The sequence below is a fragment of the Oryctolagus cuniculus genome, chromosome 16 (genome assembly GCF_964237555.1).
Source record: "Oryctolagus cuniculus chromosome 16, mOryCun1.1, whole genome shotgun sequence".
NCBI lineage: Eukaryota > Metazoa > Chordata > Mammalia > Lagomorpha > Leporidae > Oryctolagus > Oryctolagus cuniculus.
The window spans coordinates 45,320,068-45,333,509 of record NC_091447.1 but is presented as its reverse complement, the minus strand read 5'-3'; the positions used below and the strand labels follow the sequence as shown (position 1 = coordinate 45,333,509).

The window sequence follows — 13,442 nt, the reverse complement described above, 5'->3', positions numbered from 1 at the left end:
TGATCCAAAAGGAGGGGTTATTTCCACCATATTAAAATGTGTTTTATAACTAAAATTTCCAAATGTACACCTCTGGATATATCTACGACTACTCTAAGCTGTGGGCCATAGTTTAATTACAGATAGTATCATTTTTAGAAAGCATTGTGAGTGACATTTGGAGATGCTACACAGTTTGAATATTCTCCGTATAAGGTAGACACTGCAAGTTTTAGTATTCCCCATAAGGGAGACACATAAGCAAGATTGGAAGACTTGTATTTGAGTCCTGCTGTGTCACCACAAACTGCACTGTAATAGGCAAATCACTCAAGTTCTGAGTGTCTCCCTGACTCTAAGATAGGCATAATCTCTACTCCAAACCATTTCAGAATTAAGGGAATATTATATTTGAAAACTCTGAATTATGAAAAGGCACACAAGCATATGGTGTTAAATGCCTGCCATCTTCCAGATCCATAACAGAATTGCAGCTGTTTCTCTCTTGCTTGCTGGCTCTCATTTTCCCTGTCTCTGTTTCCCTTTCTCTATTGGGTGCTTTTACATACATACCTTAAAACTGTCATGAAAAGAGTCATTTATTAGGCCAACTTCTGTTTGTAGCCATAGCCACACTATTAAAGGGTTTGGTTAGAACTTGCCCTTGGAAATCTCACACATGTTAGACCAGAGTCGCCCATTAAAATGTATCAAATATGTGCCATTACAAGGGACTCATGGTGATATTATAAGATCCTAATGTATTTTTTACCTGTTCATATTCTTATTTACAGAAGGGATTTGACTTACTTTTTAAGGTAATCAGGTAACATATTTGTGTTTGTAGCTTGAAAAGACATTGATCATCCTCATTGTTAGACTTAAAGGTTTGGTAGTTCTTTTACTTTGGTAGATGATTCAGGGTATACTTAGAAGAACTCAGGACTGTGCTATAAAGGCCATGAGCTCTTTGTGTTAATCTAGTGACCTTTTTCACCCCTAGATAATACATAGCATCTAAGTGTTGGTCACTTCATCCTTAAGATTCAAAGGAAATGAACATTAATTCCATTATTTCTGGTTCCTTTTACTGCCCCTGGTCCTGAAGACAGTCAGTAGTATCTCCAAGATGATGCTGATGGTTTGGTACTACCCTGGTACATGGTACCACTCTTAGGGGAAAGCAGATGTATAGCACTTCTTCTGTCCTGAAAGGTGTGAAATAAAATGGGCAGTCGATCCTCAAATCAGTTTTCTCTGTTCCCAGTTCCTAAATTAGACATTAGATCACTAGGTAAAGCTGAGAAGCCATGGAATGACCGAAGAAGAAGCAGTGTACGCTGTTACGAGTACAGCCATAACCTTCCCACACTATTAGCTTTTCATTCACGACTCAAACACCTGAGAGGAAGTAACTTATAAAGGAAAGGTTGATGTCAGCTCGCTTTTGGAGGTTCACAGTCCAAGAGCAAGCACCCCATTTGTCTGGTGTCCAATGAGGGTGGAGGCTGGCAGATGGAGTGTGTGGGGGAGGAACAGTCACGTGGCCAGCCTGGAAGCACAGAGACAGGGAGCACACACATCCATCCAAGTGGTCCCTGGTTGAAAGCCACCATGGTTTGATCACAGGGCCCCATCTTAGCAACCCAGTCCAATTCAATCCCATCCCTAAGGCCCACCCTTCCCCTCCCCCTGCCCCGTTTTTTTTTTTTGTTTTTTTTTTTTTTTTTTTTATTTCCCTCTGCAACTACAGGAAAGCACATGCTTGCCCCAGGAGGAGCTCTGGATGCCAGCTCAGCCCAGCGAGGGGCCCACACATTGGCCCACCAAGCTCTCCCTGTGGCTGTGCTGGCCACTGCCCCCTGGAGTGGCCATGCTACCAGGGAGTCCTGCTTGGCTCCACGCTGGCCACACTGTTGTTTGAGTCACCTTGGGGATTCTGAAGGCCCAGCCCTACCGAGGGGCCTGTGCGCCCCTGCACCTGCTGCTGGAGGGGGATGGGTGGGCGTTACAGAGCTTCAGATCCTCCTCCTATCATTGAGCCAAGCCTCCACCCGGTTAGCACCATTAACATAAGACTCTGGAGTTGAAACATGTGTGAGTTGGGGAGTCGAGTCATGTTCAGACTGTCACACCCATCCCTTTGTCACTACCCCCAAAAAACCTTTCTTAGATCTCTCACATCCACCCAGATGACACCTGTCTTGGCTGGACTGCCTGGGTTCTGATCTGGGCTTCCTCCCTTCTCTTCCTCTTCTGCAAAATTGACATGACAAAGTTAGCACCTGTCTCAAGGGTGGTTGTGCAGATCCAGTCAGTCAGTGTCTGCAGAACACTAGGCTGAACTGAAACAGTGTGTGCTGTGGAAGAACTAGATGATAGTACCGACAGTAATGTCTTTCAAGTTTGATTTATGGATGTTTTCAGTTATTGAATGTGATCCATTTCTAGGGTAAAAAGTTGAATTTTCATGACTCCAGTAATTTGGGGTTTCATTTAGTACAGACCTACAAAACATGCTTGTAAAACATTCCAGCAGTGCCTGTAAAACTCATTAACCTTCTGAAGTTGTCCACATCTGGTGTTAACATAAAAGAAATTGTGCAATGGTGGAATGGAGGAGTATTTTTCGTTTAGACCCGTTTGTGACACTGATTCATGGCCGTCTGACAAGGTTATACAGATGTGAACTTTCTTGAGAAAGTTATACAAATAGGAACCTTTCAGATGTTAGTCACTTAATAAAAAATAACTTGACAACATTTTCCAGGAAGAATTGCTGCATCATGGGCTTTGTAGCCAACAAATGAAAGGGCAAAAAAACGATTTCACAAGTGCTGTATAATTTAAGACTGTGAACACATTGCTAACTCCTTTGCCGTAGGGAAGCTATCTTTCTCAGTAAGTCATAGGATTCAGGGTGAAGGATAGAAGTCTATGGTATTTAATTAATCCTTTGCTATATTTTGATACCCATGTTTCTTTTCTACTTTAAAAAATATTTATTTATTTATTTGAAAGGCAGAGTGACAGAGAGAGAGAGAGGAGAGGGAGAGAGAGATCAATCAATCTTCCATCCAGTGGGTCACTCCCCAAATGGACACTGCAGCTGGGGCTGGTCCAGGCTGAAGCCTGAAACCAGGAACTCTTATCTGGGTCTCCCACATGAGTCCAAGCACTTGGGCCATCATCTGCTACTTTCCCAGGCATATCAGCAGGGAGCCAGAGCCAAAGTGGAGTAGCCAGGATTCATATCAGTGCCCATATGGGATGCTGGCATCGCAAGTAGTGGCTTAAACCTATTGTGCACCAACACCGGCCCTGATGCTTATGTTTCTTAAAATATCATTTCTTAAATTATACCAAAAATATCATTTTCTTAAAATATAGTTAAAATATTTTCATTAAATATAATTTTATTAAACTAGCAGAGGTCAATTTTTAAAATATTTATTTATTTAAAAGGCAGAGCTACAGAGAGAGGAAGAGAAGAGACAGAGTATTTTTCATCCATTAGTTTAATCCCCAAATAGCTGCGACAACTAGGGCTGGGCCATGCCAAAGTCAGAAGCCATATGGGTCTCCCACATGGATACAGAGGCCCAAGGACTTAGGCCATCTTCCACTGCTTTTCCAGGCATATACATAGGGAGCCGGGTTGGAAATGGAGCAACTGGGACTCGAACTGACACCCTTATGGGATGCCAGCATTGCAGACGACAGCTTAACCCGCTACAGTACAAGGCCAGCCCCAAGGGTTCATTTTTATGAGCTATTTTAAAGCCAGTAGTGTGCATGGGAGAGTTTGTGGACCACACCACAAATGACTATAGTTTTGATTTAGAGTTCTCTTTTTAAACAGTGTATCGTCTTAGTGGTCTTGTGTGCCATGTCACCTGGTATCAGGGTCCTTCTGTGTGCCTCTTATCTGGTTTGCTGCTTCCTCTGACCTGCTGAGATGCTGGGTTATCACACTCCTTACAGCTGTATTTGGAAACATTCTGGGTGTAGACTTCAGTCTCTTCCTTTTCTGCTCCAGGAACCCTGTTGCTGCTCAGAGAAGGCTCTGTAGAGCAGCAGCACAGCATTGCTTTTGTTAGAAATGCAGAATCCTGAGCCTCGCCAGACCTGTAACAGCTGGGGCGGGGCCAAGCTGAAGTCAGGAGTTGGGAACTCAATCAAGTCTCTCACATGGGTGTCAGGGACGCAACTGTCTGAGCTGGCACCAGCAATGGAACTCAGGTACTCCAATACGGACATGAGCATCCCAACTGTTGACTTAGCCACTAGGACAAACAGCCCAGAATCTACTGTGTAATAAGATTCCCAGAAGCAGGCTACACAGCAGACTCATAGAATGATAAGCACCTAAAACAGCACTCTGACCTCAGAATCAACCCTCAAGGCATTTGGATCTGGCTTAAAAGCCCATAAGAGCATTTCAGGCATGGAAAGCCAAGACACTGTGGCAAAAAAATGATCTACATGAAGGATCTCTGTGAGTGAGACCCCAATGGAAAGAAGGGGCCATCAAAGAAGAGTGTACTTTTCGCTGAAGGGAGGAGAGAGCTTCCACTTTGCTTATGACTCTGTCTAAATACTGACGAGTTTGTGGATTTAGAAGGCTTCCATAGCCTTGGCAGTTCATGACAAGAGCCTCAGGTGATCACTGATGTCATAAATAAGAGTGTTGATTGTTAAATCAACAACAGGAGTCACTGTGCACTTACTTCCCATGAAGGATCTCTGTCCTTAATGAGTTGTAACATGAGAATTAACTGTAAAACTTGTCTTCAAACAGTACTTTATACTTTGTGTGTCTGTGTGGGTGAAAACTGTTGAAATCTTTACTCAATATAGAGTTGATCTTCTGTATACAAAGATAATTAAAAATGAATCTTAATGAAGAATGGGATGGGAGAGGGAGTAGGAGGTGGGACAGGAGTGGGGTTGGGAGGGCAGGTATAGGGGGAAGAACTGCTATATTCCTAAAGCTGTACCTATGAAATTTGTGTTCATTAAATAAAAGCTTTCTAAAATAAAAATAATAGAAAAAAGAACAACAACAACAAAAAAGATTCCCAGGTGATTCATGCATACATTAAAATGGGAGAAGCCCCATTTTGGCTCATTGTCTTTGTGGCAGTTAATTTTTCTATTTAGAGATTTTTTTTTTTAGGTTGCAAATTGTACCTTGATAATAGTTTACCTCTAGAAATGTGGAATCTCGCTAAATTACTACAAGCATTTTTAAGCTCGGTAATAGATAACTGATGGACACTTCTTGTTCTCTGTCCTAGGATATTCCCGGTGATCTTGGAAGAGTCGTACCATGGAATCCATCTCTATGATGGGAAGCCCGAAGAGCCTAAGTGAAACCTTTTTGCCTAATGGCATAAATGGCATCAAAGATGCAAGGAAGGTCACTGTGGGAGTGATAGGAAGTGGGGATTTTGCCAAATCCCTGACCATTCGACTGATTAGATGTGGCTATCACGTGGTTATAGGAAGCAGAAATCCTAAGTTTGCTTCTGAATTTTTTCCTCACGTGGTAGATGTCACCCATCATGAAGATGCTCTCACAAAAACAAATATAATATTCGTTGCTATACATAGAGAACATTACACCTCCCTGTGGGACCTGCGGCACCTGCTCGTGGGCAAAGTCCTAATTGACGTGAGCAATAACATGAGGATAAACCAGTACCCGGAGTCCAATGCTGAATATTTGGCTTCATTATTTCCAGATTCCTTGGTTGTCAAAGGATTCAATGTTATCTCAGCTTGGGCCCTTCAGTTAGGACCTAAGGACGCCAGCCGTCAGGTGTGTATTTAAATTTTACCGTTACTCATCTGGTGTTTTATAGTTAAACAAATACCAGACATTTAAAAACAAATTCTGACTCCCTTCAGTGATTGTTTTGTAAACTACATATGAGTGTCTGGAAATGCATGTCATTTCCATTCTCAAAGCCATATGGAAAGCAAGGAAAGTTAGGAAAGTTACGTGGTCTGCCCTGACACAGCCAGTTAATTAAAGACAAGGTGGTGCTGGCCAGTGAATAATGAGGTTCCTTGCACTGGGTCTCTCCTGGCTCCCCTAAACACAGAAACAATAACAAACCTGTTTTCTTCTTGCTCTTTTCCTCCCTCTCCCTTCCCTGCCAAAATTTGTTCCCACGGTATTCCACCTCCGAGCAAGACATGAATCTCAAGAAGAATGCTTTATGAGAGCCTTTTTATTATACATAGATAAAATATTCATAGGATTTTAAAAAGTACAGTTGGAGTTTTTTAAGGATAGATTTTAATCTGTGCAAGTAGAGACAGGCTGGATGTCTTTTAGCTTCCCTCTGAGCGTGCAAATCTATGTAGCACTTTATCTAATTCTACTTGAGAATACAGCAGGTGGCGAGTGCTGTCCGTATCTTTGTGATATGAGTGTTTCCATGAGACATAAAAAAGGATGCCCTAAGAATCTTGTAAATATATGCATTGTAATTGAGCACTATGATAAATTGCATTTATTACTCCTGTCTGTAAAGACAGTGGATTAGATTCCCTACAACATGAATATGAAGTTAGTGGTGTTGTGTGCTGTACATCAGACTCATGATACCCATTTCATTGTCAAATCTGTTGCAAAGGCCAGCAAAACAACCTGTACTTTCCTGGAGGCTATTGGTATACTCTTTTTTCTTTTGTATCTCTGCTGAAGTTTATCAATAGCTATGGAACAAGTGAAATACAGCCAGGACCTGTGAGACAAGCCTGGATTTAATCCTTTATCTACATTTGTGATTGCTTAAAATGTTTAACAGATAAAAATTAAGTAACAATGATTAAATCCAAAATAAGCTATGTTAGTAGTTTGATTTGTATTCTCAAAGTGCTGGTGTCCTTATTTTGAATGTTTGATTCATCCTTTTAGATTTATTATAAAATTTTGTAGTCTATAGACATTTTATTCCTAAATGAAAAAAAAGTTTACTGTTGTCACAACGCTCATAAATTATTTTTCCTTATTTCTTTGGCATTAAAGGACTTCCATTTTAGAAGTTCATGAATGTTTTTATGATAGTATAGGATTTGTCATTCGTTTTGGCTGATGTTAGTAAAGATTAAGAAACCAAAGAGCCCCCGCATCATCCCCATTATGTAAATAGGATTAGCATGCAGATATTTCAGTGTGGCGTATTTCAGAGCCCTTATACAAACATCTTCAGGGACATATTTAGGAGTTTGTTTTACTAGACATTTCTTGGAGACTCTGTAGCAATCTTTCTCTTGCCCATATACGGACCCATGAAATAATATACCTGAAACTGGCCATGGTTTTTCAGGGATGCTCAGCCAAGTTGGTGTCTAAGCCTAAAGCTAAGTGTCAGACACATTGCCCAACATCATGGCAAAATGTTGAGGTTTTCCTTGCTGAGGCCCTGTCCATCCTGTCTCCTGCTGAGTATCTGTATCTGAGCAGCACTTGCAACCACTTTCGTAGGCAGAATCACTGTAATTCTAGAACAAAGATTGTCCCCAATGCAGGGAGAGCCACCACCCCCCGCTTTCCTAGGGGAGTTAGCCTCAGGGAGAGAGGCAGAGCCAGCAGCTTAGAGTCCACCTGCACCGCAGGAAGGGAGGCTTCGCCCTGCGACCCAGACAGCGCCACCTTTCTTTCCACCTGGCTCGCTGCTCCTCAGGACTCTCCTCTGAGGATCCCAGGTTGCAGCTGGATCGTCCCACTTTTTTCCCCATGTCATCCCCAGGTGACAAGGACTTTTTTGTTTTTATGGCACCATTTCTAATCTATTAATAATAGGCTAATAAATGCTTTCCCTCCTTAACTTGAATCATTTGCATCACTCAAGGCTGTCACAAGTGATGAGATTGAGAGGAGCACGTGCCCACTGCCATTATTTTAAACAACAATCATTAGGGGCTGGTGTCCTGGCGTAGTGGGTAAAGTCGCTGCCTGCAGCTCCAGCATCCCATGTGGGCACCGGTTGGTGTCCCAGCTGCTCCACTTCCGATCCAGCTTCCTTTTGATGCACCTGGGAAAGCAGTGGAGGACGGCCCAATTGCTTGGGTCCCAGTTCCCCTGTGGGAGACCCAGAAGAAGCTCCTGGCTCCTGGCTTTGGCCTGGCACAGCCCTGGCTGTTGCAGCCATTTGGGGAATGAACCAGCAGATGGAAGATTCTCTCTCTGTCTCTCACTCTCTCTCTCTCCCTCTCTCCCCACCCACCTCTCTCTCTGTGACTCTGACTTATCTTTCAGATTAAAACAAACACATACCACAACAGTCATTAATGATGAGTCTTTTTGTTCTTCCTGCAGGTTTATATATGCAGCAACAATATTCAGGCTCGACAGCAGGTCATTGAACTTGCCCGTCAATTGAATTTCATCCCCGTTGACTTGGGATCTTTATCATCTGCCAGGGAGATTGAAAATTTACCCCTGCGACTGTTTACCCTCTGGAGAGGGCCAGTAGTGGTGGCCATAAGCCTGGCCACGTTTTTCTTCCTTTACTCCTTTGTCAGAGATGTGATCCACCCATATGCGAGAAATCAGCAGAGTGACTTTTACAAGATCCCTGTTGAGGTTGTGAATAAAACCTTGCCTGTCGTTGCCATTACCCTACTGTCGCTGGTGTACCTAGCAGGGCTCCTGGCAGCTGCCTATCAACTTTATTATGGCACCAAGTACAGGAGATTTCCGCCTTGGCTGGAGACCTGGTTGCAGTGCAGGAAACAGCTCGGATTACTAAGTTTTTTCTTCACTGTTGTCCACGTTGCCTACAGCCTCTGCTTACCAATGAGACGGTCAGAAAGATACCTGTTTCTCAACATGGCTTACCAGCAGGTACTGAGCTTCTGCTTGCTACTCATCTGATGCCAGTGAATGCCTTTGCTAGTACAGACTGTGACGTTGTGCATACCTCCTAATGCATGTTTTCTTTTGGTTTATTTAGGGAGGAAAAGAACTGTACTCTGAATAGTATTCTGGCTAAGGGTGAGATTTGGCCTATCATTAAGATGCTGGTTATAGGTCAGTGCTCTGGCGCAGTGGGTTAAGGCCCTGGCCTGAGGCACCGGCATCCCATGTGGGCATGGGTTCTGGTCCCGGCTGCTCCTCTTCTGATCCAGCTCTCTGCTGTGGCCTGGGAAGACAGTGGAGGATGGTCCAAGTACTTGGGCCCCTAAACCCATATGGGAGACCCAGAAGAGGCTCCTGGCTCCTGGCTTCGGATCTGCGCAGCTCCAGCTGTTGCAGCCATCTGGGGAGTGAAGACCTCTCTGTCTCTACCTCTCTCTGTAGCTCCATCTTTAAAAAAAAAAAAAAAAAAAAAGAAAGAAAGAAAGAAAAAAAAAAAGATGCTGGTTAGGATGCCTGTGTCCCATATCAGAGTGCTTAAGATTGATACTAGGGCCGGCGCCACGGCTCACTAGGCTAATCCTCCGCCTTGCGGCGCCGGCACACCGGATTCTGTCCCGGTTGCCCCTCTTCCAGGCCAGCTCTCTGCTGTGGCCCGGGAGTGCAGTGGAGGATGGCCCAAGTGCTTGGGCCCTGCACCCCATGGGAGACCAGGATAAGTACCTGGCTCCTGCCATCGGATCAGCACGGTGCGCCGGCTGCAGTGCGCCGGTCGTGGCGGCCATTGTGGGGTGAACCAACGGCAAAGGAAGACCTTTCTCTCTGTCTCTCTCTCTCTCTCTCACTGTCCACTCTGCCTGTCAAAAAAAAAAAAAAAAGATTGATACTAGGCTTCTCTTCTGTCTGCAGTGATGATGGCTCAAGTAGTTGGGTCTCTGCCACTCACAGGGGAGACATGGACTGAATCCCCAGCTCCCAGCCTTCAGCCCCAGATTAAGGCTATTGTGGGCATTTAGAAGGGTGAACCAGTAGATGGGAGTTCTGGCTGTCTCTCTCTGCTTCTCAAATAAATATAAACAGTTTTAATAAAAAAATAAGAATTATTTGGGTAAGTCAACATCAGGTTAGAAGCTGCTACCATCTCTTGCTTTGCAGAATATAATTTAATAAATAAAATGTTGATTTTTATTTTTTTTCCATAGTGTTATGATTGCAATGGTTGCTTTTATCATTGAATGATAACATTAATCATTTATGTTACAACAGCATTATATATCTTTTTTTAATATGGTAGACTTTTTAAAAAAGATTTATTTATTTGAAAGACAGAGTTAGAGAGAGAGATCTTCTCCATCTGCTGGTTCACCATCCAAGTGGCCACAATGGCCAGAACTGGGCCGATCTCAAACCAGGAGCCAGGAGCTTCTTCTAGGTTTCCCATGCAGGTGCAGGGGCCTGAGGACTTGGGCCATCTTCTACTGCTTTCCCAGGCGATAGCAGAGAGCTGGATTGCAAGTGGAGCAGCTGGGTCTCAGACAGGCACTCATGGGATGCTGGCACTGCAGGTGGCGGCTATGCCACAGTACCGGCTCCAGCATTATATATCTTAATGTAGTTTTATAATTGGCAGTCCACGAAATTATCAAACAACTGTCAGTAAACATGGACAATAAAATTAGAACCAATAACAACATAAAAAGAGTAGAAAACACATATCAGAGTGTGCACACAGCTCTGTTTGGCTTGGTGATTTCTGAAACAATGAAAAAGGAGACCCCATTACTTAAAAGGCTCTTGTTACCACGCAGCAGGAAAAATACCTTCATGGAAGGGTAAACGGATTTTCCTCAGTAATTCCCATTCTGCAAATACAGTGTGAGGGATTTCCCTGAAGCTCTTTGGTGTAGCATTTCTCAATGAAAGCCAAGGACCTTGCAGCAAAACAAACGCATAAAATACTTTGCATTTTGCAAGCATCCGGGGCATCCTGACCTACCTAGGCAACTTCTAGTACTTAAACTTGTTTCACATTTGGAAAAACACTGTATCCAAATACAGCAGCTGTATACCAATTCAAGTAAATATTTGCCTTATAGAGCTTTGTCCTCAGAGAAAACCCAGCTTCCTGAGAAGAGGAGGTAAGAAGAAAGAGATAAATCAATTCAGCTACATTAATTGGGTGAGGCAGGAAGCTATAAAAGTAGTCCGGAAACTTCCTGCCTGGGGGTGGGCACTCGCACTGCCTGTTAAGCCGCTGCTCCCGTATCAGAGTGCCTGGCTCTACTTCCAGTTCCAGCTTCCTGCCATTGTGCACCCTGGAAGGCAGCCTGCGGTGAGTGAAGTTCTTGGGTCCCCGCCACCACGTGGGAGACCGGGATGGGAGTTCCAGGCTCCTGGGGTTTTTGGCCTGGTCTAGCCTGAGCTGTTGTGGGCATTTGGGGAGTGAACCAGCATATGGAAGATTCTCTCCTCTCTCTCTCTACCCCAACCCTTCAGCACATTTTAAAAAATAGTAAATAATACTTTTTTAAAGAAAGAAACTGCCTGCCTGAATTCTAAGCTGAATTAAGACAAGAATGTACCCCGTATATTCAAACAAGTTTAAACCAGCTTGTGAAAGTACCTCAAACCCAAGTGTGACTGCCAGCACTTCTTGGTATTTCATGGTCTTGGACTCCAGGTTCCCTGTAACAGGAGGATATCACAGATACAATGACATGAGCAGAAGGGCTGAGTCCTGACATTTAACTCCCCTCTCCCTTCTACTCTGAACAGTAACGAGGTCCCCGGAGTGTCGAATTAATACAACTCAAGTGTGTTCGTGTGTGAAGGAGGGGGAACTCGGTGCTCAGTCACTGTAGCAGCAGATCGTGGCCGTTCACATCCGCCTTCTTTATCAGGTCCATGCCAACATCGAGAACTCCTGGAACGAGGAGGAGGTCTGGAGGATCGAAATGTACATCTCCTTCGGCATCATGAGCCTCGGCCTGCTTTCCCTGCTGGCGGTCACTTCCATCCCCTCCGTGAGCAGCGCTCTCAACTGGAGGGAATTCAGTTTCATTCAGGTGTGTGTGGCTTTGTTTGGTGAGGTCTGGGGCTGCATGGAGTTCCTTCTTAAGCTGCATTTTAAACCTGCTCCTTGGAGCCATTACTGTCTCACAATTCCTGTATATTTGGAAATTTAGAACTAGTCTGAAATAAAATGTTTTAGAAAATGTGCTCCCTCTAGAGAGAGTGCCTTTGGGGGCTGTATCTGTGCATGCAGCTTGGGAAACACATGGCAGGAAGCCAGCTTAGAACCAGGCCGGTGTCGTCAGTGCAAGACATGATCCTCAGTGTCCTGAAGGCTCTGACAGCACCCCCGAACATGTGCAGATACAGGTTCTTTTCTTAAGATTTACTTGTTTATTTGAAAGGCAAGATAAAGGTTATTTTAGAGAGAAAAAGAAAGTAATTGCCAAGTTAGTTTATTATTGGCTAAATAAAGGAAAACATATTTTTTGTCTTGACTCATCTTAATCTGTCCAGAGGAAAAATCATTCATTTGAATTCAAGTGGGGAACAAGTAAGTCAAGCATTTTAAATAACTGTGAGTCTGTGTACAAACTACACACAAATACAAGCAGTGTCAAGCCAGGTGACGAGGTTCATGGACATGGCAGCAGCCAGCCTTAGGACTCCTGCTAGTAATTCATTTACTATAACAGCCGTATGCGGATGTATAGGAGTTCAGAACTGCAGTAAGTTAAACCTTCGCCTTCTCCAGTAATACCTATATAATTAGTTTGCATATTTTAAAAACATATAGCTCAAACTTAGACCTGACTTACATATCACAAAATATATATCTTGGTTATATGCAAAGTGTTTATAGTACAACATCTAGATGGGTGTCCCTTTGTAGTATATTTCTGTTTCCTTTCTTTGCCTGTTTGAGCTTTTAAAAAAAAAAATCACGTAAAAATGTCATTCAAATTCAGGACATAACCCTTGTCTAAACTCATTTTCCCTTTCTGAAGAAGAGAAAATGAATATTTTCCCAACTACCAGTTTAATCACACGTAAAAAGAAATTGAAAATTCTCTGATAAAAGGTGCTAGACAGGTACAAATTATCATTGCAAATTTAGATGAGTAATTGCAATCACTTTGCCTGAATGAGTGGGTATTTTCCCCTGTGAAGTTAGACATTACATCATTATACTGATATAATATTACTTTTTGTAACCTGGACCATTTCTCAAAGTAAGCATTTTTTTTTTTTTTTTTTGACAGGGAGAATTAGACAGTGAGAGAGAGAGAGAGAGAGAGAAAGAGAAAGGTCTTCCTTTGCCATTGGTTCACCCTCCAAATGGCTGCTATGGCCGGCGCACTGCGCCGATCCGAAGCCAGGAGCCAGGTGCTTCCTCCTGGTCTCCCATGGGGGTGCAGGCCCAGGGACCTGGGCCATCCTCCACTGCACTCCCGGGCCACAGCAGAGAGCTGGACTGGAAGAGGGGCAACTGGGACAGAATCCAGTGCCCCGACTGGGACTAGAACCCAGGATGCTGTGCCGCAGGCGGAGGATTAGCCTAGTGAACCGCGGCGCC

General features: G+C 43.7%; 1 protein-coding gene across 4 annotated transcripts in view; it reads left to right on the top strand.

Annotated features, from left to right (window-relative positions):
• Positions 1–13,442, top strand: part of STEAP2 (STEAP2 metalloreductase) — a 32,409-nt gene that overhangs the window by 11,048 nt on the left and 7,919 nt on the right. For 3 of the 4 annotated variants that reach the window (XM_051852761.2, XM_051852759.2, XM_051852760.2), the window contains exons 2-4: positions 5,280–5,803; positions 8,315–8,842; positions 11,755–11,919. In XM_051852761.2, the coding sequence (XP_051708721.1) occupies positions 5,312–5,803; positions 8,315–8,842; positions 11,755–11,919 (1,185 nt within the window). In that variant the 5' untranslated portion in view covers positions 5,280–5,311. 4 annotated transcript variants of the gene reach the window in all.